The sequence below is a fragment of the Acromyrmex echinatior genome, chromosome 9, assembly GCF_024713525.1.
Source record: "Acromyrmex echinatior isolate Ae372 chromosome 9, ASM2471352v2, whole genome shotgun sequence".
NCBI classification, from domain to species: Eukaryota; Metazoa; Arthropoda; class Insecta; order Hymenoptera; family Formicidae; genus Acromyrmex; species Acromyrmex echinatior.
In genome coordinates this window covers 5,300,408-5,324,073 of record NC_141860.1, presented here as the reverse complement: position 1 = coordinate 5,324,073, position 23,666 = coordinate 5,300,408, and the positions used below count along the sequence as shown (strand labels likewise).

The 23,666-nt window shown below is 30.1% G+C and overlaps 2 protein-coding genes and 1 long non-coding RNA gene across 5 annotated transcripts; 2 read left to right on the top strand and 1 right to left on the bottom strand.

The window, feature by feature from the left end:
• Positions 1–241: 241 nt before the first annotated feature.
• On the top strand, positions 242–2,848 carry LOC147908526 (uncharacterized). Its single transcript, XR_015546097.1, has 2 exons — positions 242–500; positions 646–2,848. It is a non-coding gene; the product is annotated as an uncharacterized LOC147908526 (long non-coding RNA).
• Positions 2,849–3,356: 508 nt separating this feature from the next.
• On the bottom strand, positions 3,357–11,980 carry CoRest (REST corepressor). The gene is made up of 10 exons (XM_011065205.2): positions 11,346–11,980; positions 10,815–10,883; positions 10,255–10,329; positions 9,960–10,174; positions 9,019–9,201; positions 8,240–8,350; positions 7,602–7,690; positions 7,059–7,233; positions 6,351–6,665; positions 3,357–5,418 (listed from the first exon to the last, which is right to left on the bottom strand). Exons 1-10 carry the CDS (start codon positions 11,446–11,448, stop codon positions 5,335–5,337), a joined length of 1,419 nt encoding a protein of 472 aa, XP_011063507.1. The 5' UTR covers positions 11,449–11,980; the 3' UTR covers positions 3,357–5,334.
• A 2,095-nt stretch (positions 11,981–14,075) lies between these two features.
• Positions 14,076–23,605, top strand: LOC105151494 (uncharacterized). 3 transcript variants are annotated; one of them, XM_087409318.1, is made up of 13 exons: positions 14,076–14,321; positions 15,679–15,876; positions 16,042–16,226; positions 16,328–16,401; positions 16,490–16,670; positions 18,175–18,266; positions 18,355–18,445; positions 18,520–18,697; positions 19,463–19,630; positions 19,773–20,074; positions 20,535–20,856; positions 21,035–21,136; positions 21,581–23,605. In XM_087409318.1, exons 2-13 carry the CDS (start codon positions 15,762–15,764, stop codon positions 21,883–21,885), a joined length of 2,115 nt encoding a protein of 704 aa, XP_087265444.1. In that variant the 5' UTR covers positions 14,076–14,321; positions 15,679–15,761; the 3' UTR covers positions 21,886–23,605. The 3 variants fall into 3 exon arrangements, with proteins under 3 accessions (XP_087265444.1, XP_087265445.1, XP_087265443.1); XM_087409319.1 differs by having other exon boundaries at positions 14,077–14,321; positions 16,010–16,226; XM_087409317.1 differs by lacking the exon at positions 14,076–14,321 and adding an exon at positions 14,345–14,659.
• Positions 23,606–23,666: the final 61 nt, after the last annotated feature.

Here is a 23,666-nt window from a genome sequence, read left to right as displayed (position 1 = left end):
ATTTTGAATTGAATAGTATTCACAATGCGTGTGAGTGCACAGAAAAAGCTAATATTATTTTTAAATTGAAAGGCATAGAGATATGCTCCATGCAATTCCTAAATGAATAAAAATGCATTCAGAATTGAAAAGCATTCATTTTAATATCGTGAATCAATATTTCTGAAAATCCATTTTAATTCATTTCAATTCATTCTCGTTTGCTGGGCTTACACACTGTGATTTAATTATTTAAATTAATAGCTAACAGGGATTCGAACCGAAAAATTTTGGTTCTTAAAACCGTCCGAGACTAAATCCAACTTTTGATTACAGTTCTTTTACCGTAACCGGATCCTTTTTGGTTTCGGTAATTATACTTGTAGCGGTCACCATTGTCACTAAAAGAACTGGAACTGATATCGGAACCTGGTCTTGAACCATAATCGTAACCAGGTTAAAATTTTAATCCATAATGTAATTTCGGTCCGAGTACCCCTCTTAGCTTTTGAATATATTAGGTGTTGGAATTAATTCGTAGCGTTTTACAAGTGATGGGAAGTACTTTCATTAATGTATTTTTTAATGCTCATGTGAAATAAATAACATTCTTTCATTAAAAAACGCTACGAATTAATTCCAACACCTAATATAATAAAATGATAGATACAATTCATTTGAATTTGATGAAGAATTCTAATAGTGCAACAGACTCGCAAACACACTGCGAAAAAGATATCTATTCATACTAATGCAATGGAAAAACGACAAATATGAAAAGCAGGTTTATCATTCGAATATACTATATCATATCAAATAGTCTTATATTTTATTTTTCTTGAAAACTATAATTATCAGTTATTAAAATTTCAAGGAAGTTAAAACGTTTATATTTTTGAAATTGCTATATAATTTCCGTGTGTAGCTGCAGAGATGTTTTGTTAGTAAATTGTCAGTTGATAAACATTGTTTTAACATTATTAAACATCATAGCAAAATTCTAGTCTCATTATATGAGAAGTAATTCTTCTTATTTTAATATTAAAATGCCAAGTAATGCATATGTACATGTAAATATAAATATAAAAACAGTTTGATATTTTAAAGATTAAGAGCAATTTTTAGAATTTTATTATTTTTTAATATAAGATACAAAATCATTAATAATTAATGAAAAATAAAAAATTAATGCGCCGTAATAAGGCAAAGAAACAAGATAGCGTAGAAATCGATAGAGATGTTGCTGAGTCTAAAAATTATATGAAAAAGAAAAAGAAGAAAGGTACTAAGGACTAATAAAATGTCTCTGCCGCTACACGATAATTATACAGCAAGAAATTAAAGAGAAAAGATAGATAATAATTGTGTTGACATCATTGATGATGAACAGGAAGAAGAACGTATTACTCTATATAATATAGATTATAGTTTATCTAGAGACTTTGCATTAAAGTTCTTCTCCTTTATTAAGGTAATCGAATCTTAATTAATTTCAAATAAATCGAATGATATTCTAAAGACATTTGCGAAAAAGTGGAGAAACTTATTTAAAAAGACTCAATTTCGGTTAAATTTAACAAAAAAGAATCGAAAGTGATACGCAAAACAAAAGCAGAAGTGATTCTGAATAAAAGAGATCTAATTTCTGAGAATGGAAAGCGATGAAGACAATAAGATTGGATAAAGTGTCAGATGCTGCACGTAAAAAAAAACATGCGAGGAAATGAATCAAGAATTGCCGTATAGAGGTAAAGAAGAAAAAATCTTTGGATAATCTGAGAGCCGCCGCTGTCGTACTGAATAAAACATTGATGTTATAAGATAATTTTGATCTGTTATAGACCAAAGTATATATTCTATGTTACACACAAAAACATTTCTTAATGCCTATTTTATTAAGTTCAGTAAAATGTGCATCCTACATTATTATCTAAATTATTCTTATTAATAAATTTGTGAAATAAAACTCAGATTTTGTACAGAAATCAAATATTAATACGAAGGCGTGCATTATTGTTTTATAAAGACGCTATATATCTCTTTTCTTTATTCAGAAGCTGAGAGAGAGTCGATTATAATATATCTTAAAATGAGGTGAAAATTATAAAAGTGAACGAATTCACTAAAATATTTATATTTTGATTGATGTTTAAATTCACTTAGTGAATTTACACTCTTGTAATTTTCATCTCTTTTTTTAAAATACACAATAGACTCTCTAATTTTTTTCAACATTTTGTTATATACATTAGCTGTTAAATGGTAATAAGTGCCATCTTTATGATAATTCGAGTTATCGATTTATAACATCGATGTAAAAACATTATGACATGTTATAAGAACGCATCATGATATTCTTTTTCTCTGGAAGAATGATCTTTTTTCACTACACTTATTAATAATATGTGTATATATATTTTGATAAATTACAACGATAATATCTATATTCTTGCATCATAATTTTATGATAAATTATAATATTTAATTACAATCCATTTTGTAATGGATAGTAATTGAAATATTTTATTTATGTTATTAAACATGAAAGATAATCTTCTGTTTGTCTGATTGCTGCTTATTATAATGCGACAGATTAATATTGTAGCATTATTACTGTATGTAAGCGAGCTCTTTCAAGCGTAGAATAGTGCAAGCTATACGTCAAATTTGTAATTCACATATAAAATATTGAAGTGCCTGATATTGTTATCACATGTAACACTAATTCTCACAATATTTTAATATTAAGCAGAAATTAATCGAAAAATTATTCAAGCTATTGCTATGTTTGTCGCTACAGGTAGATTTGGCAGGAATAAAAGCTATAATTATAGACGACTATTAAAAAGAAAAGGAAAAAAAGGAAAAATGTTGAACGTATCCAAAATTATTATGAGAATAAAAGTTAAAAGACACAAATGATATGAGTATGCATAGTATAAAATTGATATAGAATGTAGCAGTTTCACCGCAAAACTCATCATATAAATAGTAATAGAGATGAGAAAAAATATAAATAAACAAAGATATTTGAGCATTAAAATGTTCTCCACATTTGTTTTTTAATTTAGAACATTTTAACAATATTTAGTCTATAAAATTCTTTTAACATAAAATCTCTATGATTTCTCTGATACATAATTTATTAAACATAATTATCTTTCTCTCTCTCTCTTCAAATGAGATCATGTAATAAATTGTCACAAATTTTCCATATTAATTCAAATCGACATTATAGTTCAAATAATATATAAATATATAAATAAATTTTTTGTTTTATATATTTATATATGAAAATAATTTAAAGTTTACTTCTAAATACAAGTTGCATCTTCATACTATATAATACATAATGTGATAAGTGTTTTGCGGGTGCATTTTTGTTTTTTTACAAATATGTTCTTAATAAAAATTTTAATTTCTTTATAATGTATGATAACATATGGATAATACATAATATATAATGTATGATACATAACGTATATCATCTTTCGTACACAAATGGATGATTAAAATCCGATTTTAGGTACGAAAGATAAAATTCACTAACATTCATTTCTACCAATACAATTTAATTTTAATCTCGGCTCCATTAATTCTTCATCTTTTTCTCTAGTTTGAAAAATTAAAAAAATATAAAGATAATAGCGTTTTTCATCGAGAAAACTGATACAACATCAATACCGTGCTAGGTTTCGATAAAAATTGCACTAGTACATTAATAATGCAGATTTAGTGCGGTTCAATGGAATATATCATAAGACATTCATTTTACTGACATCCATTTTATAACACCCCTAAAAATATATATAACTAAAACTGTTCACTTAAATTACTTAAATTTTTTTAATTTTACAATATTCTGACTCATATTTATTTAAAACATTTTTTAAAATTAATTTTTTTACATTTCAGGAGTTTTAAATAGGGATGCATTGGATATTCGGAAAGCATCCAGTATCCGGTATTATCCGGAACTTTTTTACTATCTGAGTCGGATATCATTAGTATCCGGGAATATATCCGGTTGAAATTTGATACCATTAAATTATTGATTTTTTTCTTATATAAATGTTCTAGATAAGTATGCATTTATGATACTATATCTTATATAATACATTATCGCAAAATTACAATCTTTTTTTTTATAGGTTTTTTTAGAATATTTTCTCGGAATCCGGTCGGATATCCGGAAAATGTCAGATATCCGACTTGAAGAAATTGCCTTCTTCGATATTCGATCGAATACCAGATATCCGATGTTATATTCTGTCGCGATATCCGATACTCGGTTTACGATCCGGTGCATCCTTAGTTTTAAACGTCAAAATGTCATTGCGTATTATTAGAAATATCAAAACTAACACGTATTATGACATTAATTAGAATAATGTAATATCATATCATAATGTAATATCTTAGCACGAATATAACCTCAATTTCACTTTACTTCGAAGACGGTGGAGAAAAAGAACTGGCAAGTTTTTTACAACCAGTTTTATCAATGGAATATTAAACATTAAAAATATGTGAATTGGTTTTTCACAGTGGAACAATAAAGTAGTACTCAGTGCATTAGTGTTCCACTAGTTCTCCCAGATGGAAAACGCTATAAGTTAACACATTAAGTCTATTTCGTTTAAGTTTTTATTTATGTCGCACAATATCGTCAACTGAAGAGATACGCGTATGCATAAGCTAAAGTAAACAAGAGAAATAGTTTCGTTCTCTAAAGCATATCTATCAAATATTTTAAATAGTTTTTGAAACTGATGTGACGTAAACGGGAAGTTCGATGCCAATCTGTAATGGCGTTACTAAAATTTTAGTTAATCTATATTGGTAGAAACGGATATAAGAATATCAGATTATGATAAATGCATTATCGCAACACGAATATCATTTATAAGATCTTATGCAACTCATATATATTCTAGGCTATAAGTTTGGAAACACTTTCAAAAATTAACTTTTTTGAGATTACTTATTCAAATATCCACAATGTATTTTTTTAACAATACAGTATTGTTTTGATACAATAAATTTTAATAAATTTGAAGAATTATTTAAAAAACATTTTGTAATGAATTTTTGAATAAGAAAATAAAAAAAATATCAATTTTTTAAAAGTATTTCTAAACTTTTGATCTGAAATAGATATTGTATCATGTAATTGAATTTGAATTTGTAAAAGTAAATTTTTTTCTATATCATTCTTGATTGAGAAATTGAAGAAAAAGAAAAAAATTTCAATTAATTAACTGATAAAACTCAATTAATACACTATTATCGGTTGTTATCACTAAACTTGCAGTTATTCTTTTCTCGTTTTGTATTTAAAATTGTACTCATTTGTTATTTAGTAGCTTGTCCAGGCCCAGTGGAAGCTTTCCCCTTCTGAGATGATTCTGCAGTATCATTTGATTGATCAACATCCATCTAAAAATTTCATTAAATTGTTAGCTAAAATCAATAATTTAAACAGATTTAAACAGATTAAAATACGAAGAATTTAAAAGTTCAAAAAGAAATGTATTTTGATCAATTTAGAATTCATTTTTTCTTAGTTCTTTTTTTTCTTTTAAGAAGCATCTATATTGGTCACAACCATATATCGTATGTCGTAATCTATAAAAATTGACTAATCACGATATTGTCAACAATTGAATATTCCTATCTTATAGTCAAATGAGAGGGGAATATTCGACTGTGATTGGATAATTCTTACAGATTACGGCCAGTATAAAAATGTTCCCAATATCTTGATATTTTTTATATACATATATATATACAAATATGTACAGTGTCCGACTTATAATCTTATTTATATATGAGATTTTTGTCAAACGTTTTATAGATAGAGCGGACTAAATAAATTACCGAATATTGGTCTTCAATAATTTTTTACTCAAATACTATCAACTTTACAGAATTTTTTCAGAACTTTTTAGTACTGCATTTTCTTCTTATTGACAACTATTCTTATCAACATGAGAAAATACGGTTTAAAAAAATTCTCAGAACTTTATAAAAAGATAATAAGCAATTTTTGTCTCTTGCTATTTTTCTGTCAATAATATTTGAGTAAAAAAATATTGAAGACCAATATTCGGTAATTTTTAGTAATTAATATCTTGTTAACCATTGCAAAAATTGCAAAATGACTTTTCGATTCAGTTTAGTACGCTCCATCTACAAAAAATGTTTAACAGAAGTCTTGTCGGACACTCTATATGTGTATGTATATAATGGGAAAAAATATTTTATAGTAATCAAAATAATATTCTTGGTACACTTTCAATATTATATAACAAAAATATATACGACATAACTTGTGTCGTATATTGAAAAATATAATGTATATTTTGTACCTTTTCTTCTTTTTCATCATCGATAAGAATGGGACCATTTTCAGCCTCAAATTCTTTCAGTACTGCATCCAAATTATATCTTCGTCGATAGTTCACGAAAAATGATCGTAAATGGGCTTCAGTTTTGGTACCAATAACTTCAGCAATTGCGGCAAAATCCTTTCCGTATTTTCTAATGCCTTGAACCGCTAATAGCAATTCATCATTTGTCCAGCGTGCATTTATACGGCCTGACACTTCCGGTGGTCGTAGATGATCGATACCATCGGTAGTCTTTCGCTTCAGTGCGCTTACTTGTTGTTTGTTAGCTTGTATCTGTGCGATTTCGAAAATTATATAACATTATAAGTTACACAATATATACAACAAGTAAGAATTAAAGCCTATAACGGTCGAACACAATATATAATTATATAAAGCATAAATTATATTTTTATTTTTAATATTAATTATATTATATTTTAATTAAAGAAATAAAATGCATTGGTCACGAAAGCATTGTTGCGTTTGCAATCCTAACATTCAAGACTTTTATTTTACTTTATAACATTTCTTTAAAATACTTCAATATAACACATACCTTAATTGTTAACAAATGGGAGTGTTTGCATATGCTTTCATGATTCATTACAACGATATAAAAAATAAAGAAAAATGTATCCACACGTTATATTTTTATAGGCTTTTCTTTTGTACTTGTTAACATACTTGACGTTTTAAGCTAACGATCTCAGTGTCGATAGCTTGCAAACTGTTGTTGGCTTGATTTGGTTGACCAGCCAACGCCGCCAAATCATCGTGATTCACAACTAAGCCCCGGGGTGGTTTTCTTTTATTCGTACGACCCGGCATGGAAGTTAACGGTCTTGCTACACCGGTACGCCTAAACCATCAAAAAACGTAGAATGATTTTAAGAATCTGAACATGAGACTGGTCTATATTGTATGTCAATGTCATTAAGATCAAATAAGTATCATTAATAAGGATATATATAGTTTAAAACGAAATACGAAATAAGCGAGTTTCCAAGGATATTCATTAATTTTAATTGCTTAAATACAAATATATGCGTTTATCTGTAAAAAGAGGTATTTCGAATAAGCATTACTGCATTGGAAAAAGAATCAATTCAGTTTCAGATTATTTTTCATATGAATATCCTTTCCGGCGCTTATTGAGTTGTGTACAATAATTTATCTATTCGCAATCATTGGCATTGACATTTAATTTACGTTCACTGTTTAATTTACCTCCAATGTAGATAGCAGCTATGACACGCATGTCCCTTGGGCGTCGCACGAACACTATGGCATGCGATGCCACAGTTGCTACACGAGCCCTACAACACATAACACCCTTTTAAAACAAAAATTTTGATAATCCCCCTACCCATAAATTCCTACTTTTTAATTCATTATTATTTACGTCTCCGAGTGTTAAGAATTAATTAGAAAAAATCATTAAAGTGATATGTCCCGTTCATCAACAAGTCAATTTTCGTATTTTTTTAAAATTCGCTCAACTGTGATAGTATTAGTCGAACTAATTCCATAAGCTAAATATTTCATAATTCGCATTTTTCTGCTTTATTTCCTTAGTAAAATGTCAGTTAATTTTGATGTCACGAGGAATATTTTAATATTACGAGCAATTTTAATATCACAAGGAATTTTTAACGAGAGAATAGAATACACACACACACACACACACACACACGTATGTATGTATGTATGTATGTATGTATGTATGTATGTATGTATGTATGTATGTATGTATATAGGCCAGTGTAGCAACAATACATGTGATACATTGAAGAATAGCAAAACACAGTAGTAAAGCTAAGCTAACTATACTATATATGCGAGTGGGTAAGGTTTAGGTTGAGTACCTGAACCTGAGGGGCGTTTTCCGAGTCGGATGGGGCCTTAGCATCAGTGCCTTGGCTTCCTGGCACAGCTTGGTTCTTTCCACGACGTATTCCGCGGTGGATCGTCCATTTCTGGAACGTTCCACATTTACGTTCATATATCGACATAACGTCCAACTAAATTATTATTTACTTTTACGTGCAACATATTTATATAAATTGAATAGAATTTCATTATCATGTAGAGTATTGTAAAATTTTGAAATTTTTCACTTATTTTGTATCCTAATTATGTATAGATTTTATAACAATAATTTACTAGCTTCTCTTATCACCATTGGCATTATAATAACATAGCTCGGTTTTCCTGTTTTCATTACATAATATGGTATCGTGTGGATACATTTTTGGAACATGCATAGCAAGTTTCCAGTTATGATTCTTTATATTCATAGCAATTTGTGCCATGATAGCATATCTATTTGTAAAATAATTGTGTGGAATAGCCAGAGCAGTAAGCTTATACACGAAAAAATATATTTATTACAGAATTAAGGAAAGAAGGGAGGTATTAACATATTAAATATTATAAAGAACTATAGAAAAAACAAATAGGATTATTCTCTACAATTATTATGTTTAATATTATTTATTTTTGTTTTAGATTTCGCATCTTTATATTGTCTATATGTTAAATGACAAAAAAAAGAGAAAAAAATAGACAAAACAATTTTTTTTATATTAGAATAGAGCGCATGCACAAAAATTTATTGTTGAAATTATCTTCAAAGAATCCTTACTTTTTCTTCGGATTCGCTATCTGTGTTGGAACCAAGCTCACTTCCATTTTCGCTGCCATTTTCACCTTCTTTGCAACCGCTCGTCAATTTACGTGCTTGCCTGTCCATCAATGATGTTCTAGTTCGTGTCTTCTTCCAGCTGTAGTAGTATTTCACAAGACTTGCGATAGATTTATCAGGTAGCTATATAAAAATTATTGAGAATAAATCGATTACATTAATCTCAATATTTAATGTAATTTAATTTGTTAGAGCTAGACTAAAAATTATAGAAGATATAAAAAGATGAAATCCTTTTTATATCTTCTTTCCTTTTCTTTCTTCTTTATTATACACAAATTTAATTTTTTGAAGTTTTCAGTTATATTTTTTTATAAACATATATGAAACTTGAAAATATTTGATATACACGTCTACTTCAAAGCATCTGAAATGTTACACCAGTAACATATAAATATGTGCAATTATAATCATTATATATAATTTTGTCAATAAAAAAGAATCTAGTTATAAATAATGATCAATTATTGTTTTTAATTCTTTAATTTAATAACATCAAAGTGAAATTTTTTTCCTAAGAAGAAGCTAACAATTTCTTGCTTTATTTTGTATTAAAATATTTTTTATTAAATTACTTCTATAACTTTTCTTTACTGCATTAAATAAATATTAGGTCATTTAAAAAGTATCCGCGGTTTTTTCATTCAAAAATTGAACAAAAAACCGCGGCTACTTTTTAAATGACCTAATATATATTTTCAAAATTTCTACTTTTCTTTAAATATGTTATAAAATTATCAAGATCCAACAAATTTCAAAAATAAATATAATTAATTTAATATGTTAATACATTTCAAACTTTTTAATTGTTCATGGAAAAATAAAAATCAAATTAAAAAATTTAACGATTAATCTAAATATCATAAAATATATCAACACACCATTTGTCGAATGCGATGGAAACTTTTGCCATGAAATTGGAACGCCTGCTCAAATAATACTTTATCTTCAACCGTCCACTCGTCAGGAAAAGGTGTAAAGTTTGCCAAATCCAGGACTGCGCGTTCCAAATTATGTTTATGCCAAAATAACATTCCCAATGCCTGTTCTCCATTGTAACCATATTTTTCTTTAGCCAATATAATATATTCATCCACTGAAAAAGGCAATATGCATTAGTCATCAATATATATTTGTTTATACAAACTAATTAATTTCCTTAAGTTTATAGCTTACATTTTTGATCCGGTATATCCGTGGTGGGTGACCAAACTAATAATGCCCTATCGGGACATTGATCCAATCGACGTTCTGAAATATATGATAAGTAATATAGGAAGTTTTGTATGACTCGCTAATTAACGGAGGCTTTACAAGGTCCTAAAAGATACGTTCCAGCATAGAGCACAAAATTTGGAGGAGTATAAATTTTAATAAGCATCAATAATTTTTAGAGTGTCCCTAAAAACATACAAAAATCGATTACTATAATATTGACTAATATGTCCCTACCCTAGAGCTCTAAGGCTAAGTTCCAATATTCACTGCCAATAGTGAAGATCTATAGCATAAATTACATGCACTATAAATTTTTAGCACTAGCAATGATTAAATGGGTGAAACTTTCTTTTTTTTTTGAAGGAGGGAGGGTTATTGGATTTATCGTTATTGGTGTTTCATATACCTGCAACTCTAAGGCTAAGGTGCAAAAGCAAATTCCAGTATAGGGTACATACGACACTCATAATGCCTCCATTTAAATTAATATTTTTAATAACATAAAGATCATGAAGTACCATTGATAGGAACAAATTCTGGAACGACGACTTGATAATCTCGTCCAACTCTTATCTTTTCTGCTGGAACTTTGAGAGAAAAACTTTAGTATTTCAACTAATTATATAGCCATTAAAAGATGAAAAATATAATTATATCTGTCGCATTTGTTTTAATAAGTAATAATGATTGAAGGATTTTAGTAACAAATTTCTACATTTATTCATTTCAATTATTTTCCACGTATAGCATAAAGTAGTAACATCATCTTAATATATTCTCATTGCGCTATTATAAGAATTTTTTTATAGAAAACATTTATATGAGAAATAAAAGTTTGCAAAAAAATACAATTTTTCAAAAAATATTTGCAATTCCAAAAGACGTTTGAAACGGTGAAGACTCTTGGATTTTTACATGTTTCAGTACGAAATTGTTCATTAATTCTGACTCAAAATGTTCCCTCAAGTATTTTTCATGTACAATTAAACGTCCCGATAATCGGTAATTGAGACGTCGCGCGTTAACAGCGAGATGAGAATCGACAGTACCTCCTTCCTCTTCACTGGACGAGTCGGACTGTACGTTAGGGCTGGGGCCTCGCGATCGACGACCGTTACGCACATTTTCCGAATTTCTCTCTGCCAAGACCATCGCGACGTAAGTTTTCTCGTCGGATGAAAATCGCAACGCGTTAAATCGCGCGGATTCGTCGGCGACGTAGCAAGCAGAACGCGAGATGCGATAAAGTCCTTCGCAAATGCGTCTGAATCAGTACCCAACTGCTCACGTTCACAATTCTCCTCAAAACTGCATGATAGTATGGAGAATTCGACCGAGATTCTTCAATTGTCGTTTCGCGCGATCGTAGCGAAAGTAAAATGGCCGACTACAACGCGCGACCTCATTGGTCGGCGTCGCGCTTAGGGAAAAAATGGTTTGACTAAATTTCTCGTAGTAACGACTCGCGAAGAAAGCGAGCACCATATGAAGTCGTTCGCGTTTCACGTTTTTGTTTCCTTTACACAAAATTCTCTCACTTCCGTTCAAAACTCTGAAATCAGTGTGCAGCAGCGAAGCAGATTTCGTATCCTCGGATAACGCTGTGAACTGGTGGACACGCGTATACGAGACTGATTCGCGACTCGCGAGTCAATTTTAGCCTTTAGCGTAGAAGACTAAAGGTACGTTTATATGGACTAATATTTTCCGCGCTAATAGTTCTGGCACATCAATGCGATGTGCGACGTGATATGCCTACTACACACTAGACACGATCGCGATGAACAATAAGCGGATAATACAGATTCTTATTATCATACAAAAATTTTATTTGTAATCGTAAGGTTCTCTTAAGCAACTCGGCCAATCACAATCGAGCGTTTTAAAATATGAGATCGCAATTTTGATTATGGTTAGTCGATTTTACTTTATGATTACAACTAAACATTTTTATATAGCATCTGCAATAAAAGTAGCGATCGTAGGATTTTAAGGGGATCAAATTGATACTTGATATTTGTCAATTTTTATCACGTGACTGTTAGATAATACGAAAGATTAATTAGAAAATTTGTACGTACATATGTGAGTGCAATATTAATGTAGTAGTATATAAAGATATGTCGATGTCGCATTTTATCGATAAGTCAGCGATCTCATCGGAGTTCGGGTCTCGCTTTATCCTCTTAAAAAATTAACTAATCACAATCAAGTATGAGAAGAATAATCGACTATAATTCATCAATTTTCTACGACTTCTATTGCAACTAAAAAATTCTTTAATATGATTGCCCTTAGTTTTTCATCTAAATGTATATACTAATCATATTTAAGAATTTTAATTCAACAGTTGCAAAGCTGCTTTTTCTGCTGAACGCAGCCATTGTGGACACCGCGTTAGATCTAGGCTGTGTTCCGTTATGCACTGCTAGTACTGAAAATCTATAGTTCACGTTACGTATACTATAAATTTTCAGTACTGACAATGTATATCGGAACACGCCTCTAGACGAATACAACAGGGAGCGTTTACTCAACTATTAAATTTGTTGAACACAGCCAATGAGCGCGTTTAAGCCGGGCAATGTTGCTAGTCGTCGAGCGATTGAATAGAATTGGTTGGATATATAAGTAACAACCAATCATAATAATGATTCGGTAAGTAGGCTAACCGCTTTGTTGACTTGAACGCGCCCAATGGTTGCGTTTAGCAGAGAAAACTAATCAATTAAAGCTTAGTGATTCTTTAATATGATTAGTTCCTACACTTAGATCTAGCGAAGAATTAAAAGCAAGAACCAATCATATTAAAGAATCATTAAGCGATAATTGATTTTGCTGCATATAAAAAAATTAATTTTAACTGTTTTTTCATGCTGACCTTCCATGCTTTTTAAATCAAATAGATCATGTAATAAAAATTAGCCAACGTCAATTTTGATCAGCTGACTTATACTTTGACACTAAAAATGAGCGCTGAGCGTCAACATGAAAAAGCTACATTTTTAAGCAAAGATTCCACATACTTTATACATTAAAATTGCATATGTCATTATTATTTAAAATTTTGTGTAACCTATTTTAATTATATACTGTTGATCCGTATTCAAAATCTTCTTTTACGATATATATTATATATATTAGAGCAAATTTAGCATATATAACGTTACGTATACTTTTTAATATATATATTATGTAATATATATTAATATATATTATATAAAATAAATAACATCTCAGCAAGAATTAATAATAATGATTGTTGAATCGATGTCTAATTAATATTAATTTGATATGTGTATCAATTTGATAAGTCACTCATTAAGATGACATACTTTTAATAACATAATTTTGTAGCAAAAAATGAATCTTGCACAAAGTTTTTACACAAAAAGATACGATTGTCACTGTAATTTCGTCATAAGATTTTAATTCTAGTACATCCATGTGCAATCGTTTTATTGTGTCGCATTGAGAATCAACTTTACAAACATCGATCGTTAAAAAAAGATTTGTTCTCCTCGAAGATGCATTAGGTTATATCGCAATTTAGAATGTTCCGAAAACAAGATAAGTAATCCCTTTGTACATAAGTGAAGTTCGTCGTATCTTGATATGACTTATCGGAAATACTTCAACAATCTGTGTATATCAGAATGTGTGTTTTCGACAAAAATAAAAGACAAAAGCCAAGAATTTCTAAGATATAAAAATTTATTAACTCTTTTATAATTTCATATCTACGGATATTACTTTATAAATTTATTTTCAAAATATATTTTTATTTTCTATCTCTAAACAACGAAAAAGGCTTTTTGTAAAAATAATTATTTGTGTAGAATCGAGTAAAATACGAGAACTTAGTTGCGCACCTAATATTTTGTTTTTTTTCTTTGCATGTTACAATACGCTGAAATAACGAAAATGAGCATATATGTATACAAAATTAACGGATGTAGCAACTGTGCCATAGTGACGCCTTCGATGATGTCACGCGACGTGTATGATCGCATGACTGTTCACCCGTGAGTCTCTCGATACTGTAGTCATTTCCGTCAATATATTTTCGTACCTCCAGCAAACGCGACGTATCTGACATGCGGAACGATATTACTTTATCACTAGCAAGGAAGAGGCGAGTCGATTGCAACGATCTTTGCTCATTTAATTGGTACAATTCCGCAATATCCGGGATAACCTCAATCTCTCGATGCTCATCAAGTAGAACGCTGCCTCGCCGCGGCGCCACCTTCGTTACCGTCGCTGTTGTCACATTTCTCTCCTGTCGTCCATAGCCCCCATTCACAGTCTCCTGTGGGCTGCCGACAGTATCAGTGTGAGAGGTTTTCGCCACCGATTTAACGTAAATATCACATTTACTGGAGGACTTCGAACCGATTCCGCCGCATGTTCCGCTGTGATCGTTGAACTCGCATTTACTCGCACGGCTCGCCATCCATTGTCACTTTGTCGTTCGCTCTCGCCTCGTGCATATCCGTTTCCGCGATAACCAAAAAGCCTCATCCTGCAGGCAGGCACGGCTCTCGCTGTAAATCGCGTGATAAATCCGTGCTTTATCGCGATACTCTCCTTGCGATCGTTTACCGATCTCACATCCGGTGTTGATGGAAGATACTTGGAATCTTCGGCGTTCCTCGCGGCCCATATCGTTCACTATAAATCCTGTTGCTCGTGTTAGCTGATTATTATATATATATATATTAATAAATAATTCGCATCCCGTCTCCTTTTTTGTATTTTGTGCTGTTTACATCAGCGTCTCTGTTTACTCCATTCATAAATTTTGCCGATGCACGGCAGCTTCTGTGTCTCGTTGCTCTCAATTGTCCCTAATAAATAATTCATGAATTGTTTATTACTTATCAAATATTTTATTATATATGTTTTATTATATTGTTAAGTCTTATCGTATATTTGTCCTACATGATTACATAAATATGTTGATACTTCATGCATTGCATGGAGTATAGTATATGCGTTTGATATTATAGTTTCTATTTATTGCATTATTTAATATACTTTTATCAAATTATTATATAATAAAATAATTTGGTACATGAAGAATGTAATAGATTGGAAATTTAAATTCTAATTTTATTTCATTTTTTGATCATTTTTTTCTATACTTTTTTCTATACTTTTCAAACGTGATTTATATTTCTATATGACATTCTTATTATTGTAATTAATTAAATACTAGTAGATTTAATTGTGCTGTTTTCATATATTTCCAAAATTTTTGTAGCTCCTAAGATATATAAATATAATAGCTATTTATATATGTGTATATACATATATATATATATATATATATATATATATATATATACATATATAGTCTCCATTTTATTTTTATTACAGATGATTGTCTAAACAAATAAAACAGCTCTAATTTTAGTTGTAACTGTTTCTTAAGAAATCTAAGCACAATCAACGAAAGAAAGATGAAGGTTGTGGCATTGATTAGTGGAGGCAAAGATTCTTGCTTTAATATGATGCAGTGTGTAGCAGCTGGTCACGATATCGTAGCTCTAGCTAATTTATATCCTGTTGAAAAAGGTATTAAAATAAATAATGTATTTTGTGGAACATATAATTGTATATTGCTAATGGATACACAAATTTTAATTGCATTTATATTTAGTTAATTTAATTTTTATATTATAAATATTATAATTTATAATTTATGCAGATGTAACATAGGGGTTAACGCACTGCTTCTAGATGATCTGGATTCATTTATGTTCCAAACGGTAGGACATCAAGGTGTTAAGTATATTGCTCAAGCTATAGGCTTGCCTATATATCGTTATCCAACATTTGGCAAAGCAAACGTGCAAGAGAAATATTATTATCCTACAGAAAGTGATGAAGTTGAAGATCTTTTTAAGCTTTTGAGTACAGTAAAGGTAAATTAACTTCTGTATTTTCTAAGCTATATACATGTGACATCAATCTCTGTATCAATTCCAATAATTATACATATTTTTTTCAAAACATATTTTTTCAGGAACGTGAAAATATAGAGGCTGTGTCAAGCGGTGCTATTCTTAGTGATTATCAACGAATTCGTGTGGAAAATGTGTAATTATTATTTATTTCTTCTATTTGAATTTGTAATATTATATAGTTGCTGCTATATTAATTTTTTTCGAATATATTTTTCTTGTAGGTGCAATCGTTTAGGTCTTATTTCCTTGTCGTATTTATGGAGACGGGACCAGGATGAGCTGTTAAATGAAATGATACAGAGTTCTGTTAACGCAATATTGATTAAAGTTGCGGCTTTAGGCCTTGAAATCAAACATTTGGGCAAATCTATATGTGAAATGCAACCTCATCTCATTAAAATAGTAAGTCAAGTTGTTTCTTATTTAATCAAATATGACATAATGAGTGTTTTTATTAATATTTTTTATAATTGTGTCGATAATGTACAGGATATCCCCTAATTATTGACAAAGCATTCGTGTTCAGGTAGAGCGAACTAAACTGATGACGAATTCGTTCATTTGCATTCCACTAGATTAGTGCATAATAAAAGCTGCTATACACGAAATAAGTTAAATGTAAAAGCAGGGTTGGGTAAGTTAACTTTTTTTTTTAACTAAGTTAAGTTAACAGCTTTGAAAATTTAACTTAGTTAAGATAGAAGTTAATCCATAGTGACATTAATTGAATTAAAAGTTAAATTAAAAAAAGTAATTAAAAAGTTAAAAGTTAAATTTGTTTTATTTCATGATTATTTCAAGTTAACTTTTCTTTTAACTAAAAAAACTAAGTTAAAAAATTAACTTTTTTAACTAACAAGAGACTCACATATGTATTTCACGAATTTTGATCAGCTTTTGCATGATTATTCTGAGCATCAAAAAAATAATCCCTGTGAAGCAGTAAATTATACTTCTGCGTATTTTAAAAAAAAAATCGTGATTTTAGGTCATAATGACGGACTTTCAAATTTCTTTATTTTTTGCTCAAACATAAATGAAATATTTGGATTTATTTAAAATTAGGAAAACGTATCTCCAACGGACACGAATGTATAAGCATATAATATATAAATAAAGTAAGGATTCGTAATAAAGTAAGGATCCAATCCTGATGTTAACATTTAAATATAACTATGTAAAGTTAAAAAGTTAAGAGTCTAAAATGTAATTAAATGAAGTTAAAAAATTAAAAAATTAATTAAATTTTTAACTTTTTAACTTAGCATTATCCAACTTTGTATAAAAACATATTATATGAATGTTTACATATCCGATAATCATGTTATTTAGCAGAATATAAATGTATTGATATTGATATTATATAGCATTTATATAGCAGCCTGTAATATGCATCAATACAGTGTAGTGTGAATGACCGAATTCATCGAAAAATCCTACATTATTTTGCAACTTCCGCAATAATCAACCAGATAATAATTTCTAAAGATCGCCAAATGAATATGAAATGCCAGCGCATGGCGAAATAGCATCGCCTAATGCGGGAAGGTGTTATCTTTTGCCGTTCATGCTTTGCCAATATCGCTTGTAATAAACAACTCTGCACACCTAGCAACATATATAGCTGGATAGTTGTATCTCGTCGCGTGCTTGCATTTGGCAGTAAGCCAGATAGATGCGCGATCTTTATTAATTTTATTAATTGTTGTGAAAATTGCAAAATGATACAGGACTTTTCGACTCAAATCCTTTACAGGACTTTTCGACTTTAATCCTTTTTATCTACATATGAGCGCTTTGTCAATAATTAGGAGATATTCTGATATCTTGATTATGGATATAATGAAACAAAATTGAAAATATAGCTTCAAATTTATTTTTGATAATCTATAAATTTTATTTATAGAAAGAAAAATATGGAGTAAACATATGTGGAGAGGGAGGAGAATATGAAACTTTTACTTTAGATTGCCCCTTGTTTGCTAAAAGTATTGTAATGTAAGTATTACATGTTTACATTTATGTATTATGTACTTCTGAATAACTATATATATATATAAATATTTCATTTTTTAATTTTGTTTAGCGATGAGTATGAGAGTATTGTAAATTCGAGGGATGACGTAGCACCTGTAGGATACCTCGGATTTACAAAGATCCATTTAGAAGATAAGGATGTAAGTTTTTGGATATCACGTTGATAATTGTAAGACACTGTCAAGTGTCATCAAAATGAAGACTTATTTTTTAGAATGGAGAATTGGAGAAGTTAAGTCTATCTGAGAGACTAAAAAATGTTTTGATAAAGTCGCCACAGGATTATATTGCTGAAATCATTGGTCCTGAACTACATGATGGTTGTAATTTATCAGAAGATGAAAATGATGAGCATGCATGTGAAAGTAATAGTTTGAAGGCATCGAACTCAGGTAGAAAACTTTGGAAAAAATAGTGTTTACTACCTGAAAAATCTGGAATCTTTTATCCCCAAAAATCACGGATTTTTATAGAATTTTATTCGAATTTAGAGAAATTTTGAGAATTTTACTTTTAAATTTATAAGCTCTATTTTTTTTAAAACATTTCTTTTCCTAATGTAAAATGTTAACAATTAGCAGTGAATATGGCATACGCGTTCATGTATATTCACGTACATTCTCGTGTATATCTTGCAGATTTTTAGTAAAAAATTAGGGTGACACATCGTAGAAGACAGCAGAATATAATAATTCATTGATATTACATTGTAGTGTTGTATCTTGCCATTTTTTATAAGTTTCGCAACTTCATAATTTTAGAAAATGATAGATTAATGTCTAATTTCTTCATCTCTAGATAACTTTATCTAAGAGATATCTCCCAGAATACAATGGAGATATCTCCTGAATAAGATTATCTGCAACTTATCTGTGAAAGTGAAGAAATTGGGCATTAGTCAAAACTGCATCTATTAGAATCTCTATCTTCTACTAGTTTTCAATATATTGCTTTATTTGTATTGCTTGCATTCCAATTTGACTTTTTTATTTCAAACTTCTTTGTTTCATTTACAAATTCTCTTGGAATTTAAAAAAAAACCTGAAAAATCCTCAATTCTCAAACAATTTTTTTACAAGATTTCAGCAAACATCATGAAAAAGAACAGAGAAAAATGCATATAAAATATATCAAAATATATCTGTGTGAATGTACAGGTCAGTTTCATCCTCCGAGCCCAATGGAGATTTTGTACGAAGATGAAGATTGCCCAGATGCTCCGGTCGTTAACAGAAATCAAACAGGATGGTTCTGGTTTGGAGGTATTATAGGAAAACATCCGGATATAACACCTGCTATAGAAGAGGCACTGGAAAAACTAAGCAGTAAAATTCACATCTTAATCGCATACTTTTCGGCTTAGTAATTATTTAAATTAACAATTATTTCTTATTCGAAATTTAATTGATAATATAAAAAATCAATATTAATAAATCTTTTTTACATATAATATTTGTCTAATTATAGCTCTGATACAAAATGAAAATTTGTGTCCATCTGACATAGTCGCGATAACATTGTATATAAAAGACATGTCGAATTACAAGGCTATAAACGAAGTATACGTTTCCTGGTTGGGTAAGAGAAATCCGCCAGTTCGTGTATGTGTAGAATGTCCTTTGAACGTACATGTTGCACTTGATGCGACTGCATATAAGGAGAGTCAAGAAGGCGGCGATAAATGGGCCTGTAAGCGACACACGATGCAGGTTCAAAGTATAAGCCACTGGGCACCCGCCAATATTGGTCCTTACTCTCAGGCTGTTCGTGTAAGTACAATTTTCAGATTCGGACTTTGCATTGCATATCCTATGAGTGGAGATATTGATCTCCACTCATAGGATATATAGAGAAAAAATAAAAAAACTTTTATTATGTAATTTAAATCTAAGTTATCGATAGAGCCTAGAATTTGATCGATTCATCCATTATTGAGGTGAGAAATCCGATAATCTCACAATTTTTTGGTTCGTGTATAATAGGTCTCGGGAGTCTCATTATGTATGTATGTATGTATGTATGTATGTATACATATATATATATATATATATATACATATATATATATATATAAATTAATAAAATGTATATTTGACACCTAAGGCGTGTCTTGTATTTTTAAGGAAATTGATCTTAAAATCCCTTTCAATATTATTATTTAGTCTTTTTGTCTTTTACATGAAAAAATTTAAGATAATTTGTTTTATAAAAAATGTACTTTTCTGTATAGGTAGGTGATGTTATTCTAGTTGCTGGGCAAATACCTTTGGTGCCTGGCAATATGAATCTTCTAGATATGAATATTAAACGGCAGTGTCGTTTAACGTTGAGGCACATAGATCGCATTGTTAAGGCTATGGATGCGAAACTTCGAGATATAGTACAAGGTATCTGTTTCCTGACTCACTCTAGTTACATAGCAGATGCAAGGAAGGAGTGGGAAAGGAGAACTAGAAATGCTATTATAGATTACGTTGTTGTACCAAATTTACCACGTGGTGCTCAAGTTGAGTGGTGTGTTTGGGCTCATAGGGATAATAACCGATTCGAGTGTAAGTATTCAAAGCTTATCTGACGAGGAAGGTATATTTGCTGTAAGTTAAGTAGAAAATATCTTTTTTCTTCATTTTTTTGTTATTTTTACAGTATAACTTATAGCAAATATATTTTTCTATTTTTTAAAAGTTAGCGAGAGATGTATTATTACATATATCTTATTATTTATTGCAGACGAGGAAACAGGAAAATGTGTGGCTAATTTTAGGATAGCTATCAGACGTAGATGGAATTATGAAAATAATGTTTCGGCGATTGTATGTTACATGTCTACCGGTAAATTTCTTTTGATAACTTATTTAAAACATATCTTTCGAATTTCTTTTCATAAATATATATTTTTATCTATTTTAAATATGTAAAATACTGAAATCTATAGTTTAAAAATAGTAAAAATCTTAAAAAATGAAAAATATATTAGGTGTTGGAATTAATTCGTAGCGTTTTACAAGTGATGGGAAGTACTTTCATTAATGTATTTTTTAATGCTCATGTGAAATAAATAACATTCTTTCATTAAAAAACGCTACGAATTAATTCCAACACCTAATATAATATTTTGATAATAGTATAATTGTAGTAGAGTAGAATATATATAATAATAAATCTGAATAAATTATTGATATCAATTATTAATTTGTTACACTTAAATCAATTCGTATGAATATTTAAAAATATTTTTAACAAAACTTTTTCTAAATTTGATATTTTTATGGACAGGTTCATCCAATTCCACTGGTAATTTGACAACGGAGGCGAGTTTGCCATCCATGGAGCTGAATGCAAATGAATTGTCGGAGGCTTTCGATTATCTATTGTGTAAACTCAGGAAAGGCTCGCAAAGCGCAAATCCAACATGTATTTTGCGAATATTTTACAAAGTCGGCAGCTTTTTGGGCCCAAATTTCCTTCACAACGTCCTGTCGAAGTTTTCTACGCAGAATTTAGTGATTATCATTATACCGGCTATTCAATTACACAATTTCAGTACTTTATTATCTATATATGGTATTAGGCACGAGTAAATACTCAAAATGATTTTTTACACTGTCAATTATTCATCGGAATTGGAGCGCACATTTAGTATAAAAAAATTGATGCTTGAAAAACAGCACGCAGGTAAGAGAGCTGTTTTGACACGAGAACATGAAAAAGGAAAAAATACGTTTAAAGTTTTTTTGTTTCATTTTATAGAATACTCATTTTATAGAATACTCACGGAGTGAAACTATAATTTGACTGATCGTGAATTACAATCGAAATTGTGTGAATCTTTGTGTATTTTTTTTTAAAACAGCACTTTTGTTTTATACATCTTTTTACAGCTATTGTTTTAATTTTTTCGACCGTTATGAATCCAATGCTGCTCGAAGGAGAATGAAGGCATTGCAACGGAATTTAAAATTAAGTCTTGTGTACGTGCGCAAATAATTCTCGATGTTATTTTGCTTCACTGACGGTCCGATAGATATATTTGAGCACTCGCGTTTCATACGCGTTATATACGCGAGAGACACGGCTGTTGGTTCGACATTTACTGACGATGTAGTTACACCGCTGTTTCTTCTAGCCACACTTTTATGTAGTTTTCTCGCAAGCCCCATTTTCCTACGAATATTGAAGATACATCCCGTATCCTTTTGAATATAATAGCAACAAAAGTGCAGCTAAGAAGAAACAGACGCTATATTATCGTATATCGAGTACTACTAGTCAATGACGGGTCAAGTGCAATTCTAAGCTGTGAGCCCGTCCCCGTTTAGCGCATAAGTGCTCTTTAACAACGCGACTACATATTAGGTATAATAATACTCGTACTGCTGATTACGCTATGAGATTTCTTTTTTCTTTTGCTCAAAGTATACGTTATTTTATGGCGTTGTAAATCATATGCGGAATGTTAACATGTGTGATGTTTCTCTAAGCGACATTAAATCGTGCACAGCCATTTTAAACCAGCACTCGACATTACTCGAATTCTAAACGAAAGGAAGGAAACGAATGATTGTTGTCGCGAAGAAGAAATTGTGGGTTATCGCTGGATGTCTCCGGTGCGATTTGATTTATGATTGAGCACGTAGAGCATATGTGAAACATACATATGTGTATGTATGTATGTATATACATATACATTCTTCACAAAGATGTTCTTCGCTGTCACTAATGCTGCCGGTATCGCTAGATAATTGCATTACCGATTGATTGAGTGTGTCACCGAAATTATGGTGGAAAAAAATATACCATGACTAGAACAATATCACAGTTTTAAAAAAACCAGGAAAAGAAATTGAAGTCGGCCAATTCGATATAACATGCTATGGCAGTAGTTTTGTATTTTTCGCGCGTACGCACTGTTTAGAAATATCTTGTACAGATTGCATTGCAATACAAACTCTAAGATTATTCTGACGTAATATTATATACAAGGTTGATGCAACGATATGCCAAAGTTTATATTTTGCAACTTGCTCATTTTTTAAACAGTCGCAATTACTATCGTTATTCTGTATGTGTACATAATGCAACATAATCTAACACTTATATAAATATATTATAACTGATTTTTGACAGCGAAAAAGAGAAAGAGCGCACTGTTCAAAATGTGGATACTCTGTAATGATAAGTATGTAAAAACACATGCAAAAGAAAGGATGTTTATTCACATCTGATTTCCGCAACAGAACACTAATCCGAGGATTATGTCGTAAAAGAAAAATAAAGAGAATGATATATATTTTTAAGAAATAGCTATTTTTTTAGTTTCACATTTTATTTCTTTCCCTTCTGTTCTACATATATGTAGCGA

Bases quoted from the DNA above. Each gene is read 5' to 3' on its own strand.
- CoRest (XM_011065205.2), bottom strand. From the start codon at position 11,448: ATGGTCTTGGCAGAGAGAAATTCGGAAAATGTGCGTAACGGTCGTCGA. The intron at 9,202-9,959 runs GTGTGTTGATAT...ATTTTTATATAG, and splicing joins TCCATCGCATTCGACAAATG to CTACCTGATAAATCTATCGC. The intron at 7,691-8,239 runs GTACTCAACCTA...TATGTGTTGTAG, and splicing joins AAAACGCCCCTCAGGTTCAG to GGCTCGTGTAGCAACTGTGG.
- LOC105151494 (XM_087409318.1), top strand. From the start codon at position 15,762: ATGAAGGTTGTGGCATTGATTAGTGGAGGCAAAGATTCTTGCTTTAAT. The intron at 18,446-18,519 runs GTAAGTTTTTGG...CTTATTTTTTAG, and splicing joins TCCATTTAGAAGATAAGGAT to AATGGAGAATTGGAGAAGTT. The intron at 18,698-19,462 runs GTAGAAAACTTT...GTGAATGTACAG, and splicing joins TTTGAAGGCATCGAACTCAG to GTCAGTTTCATCCTCCGAGC.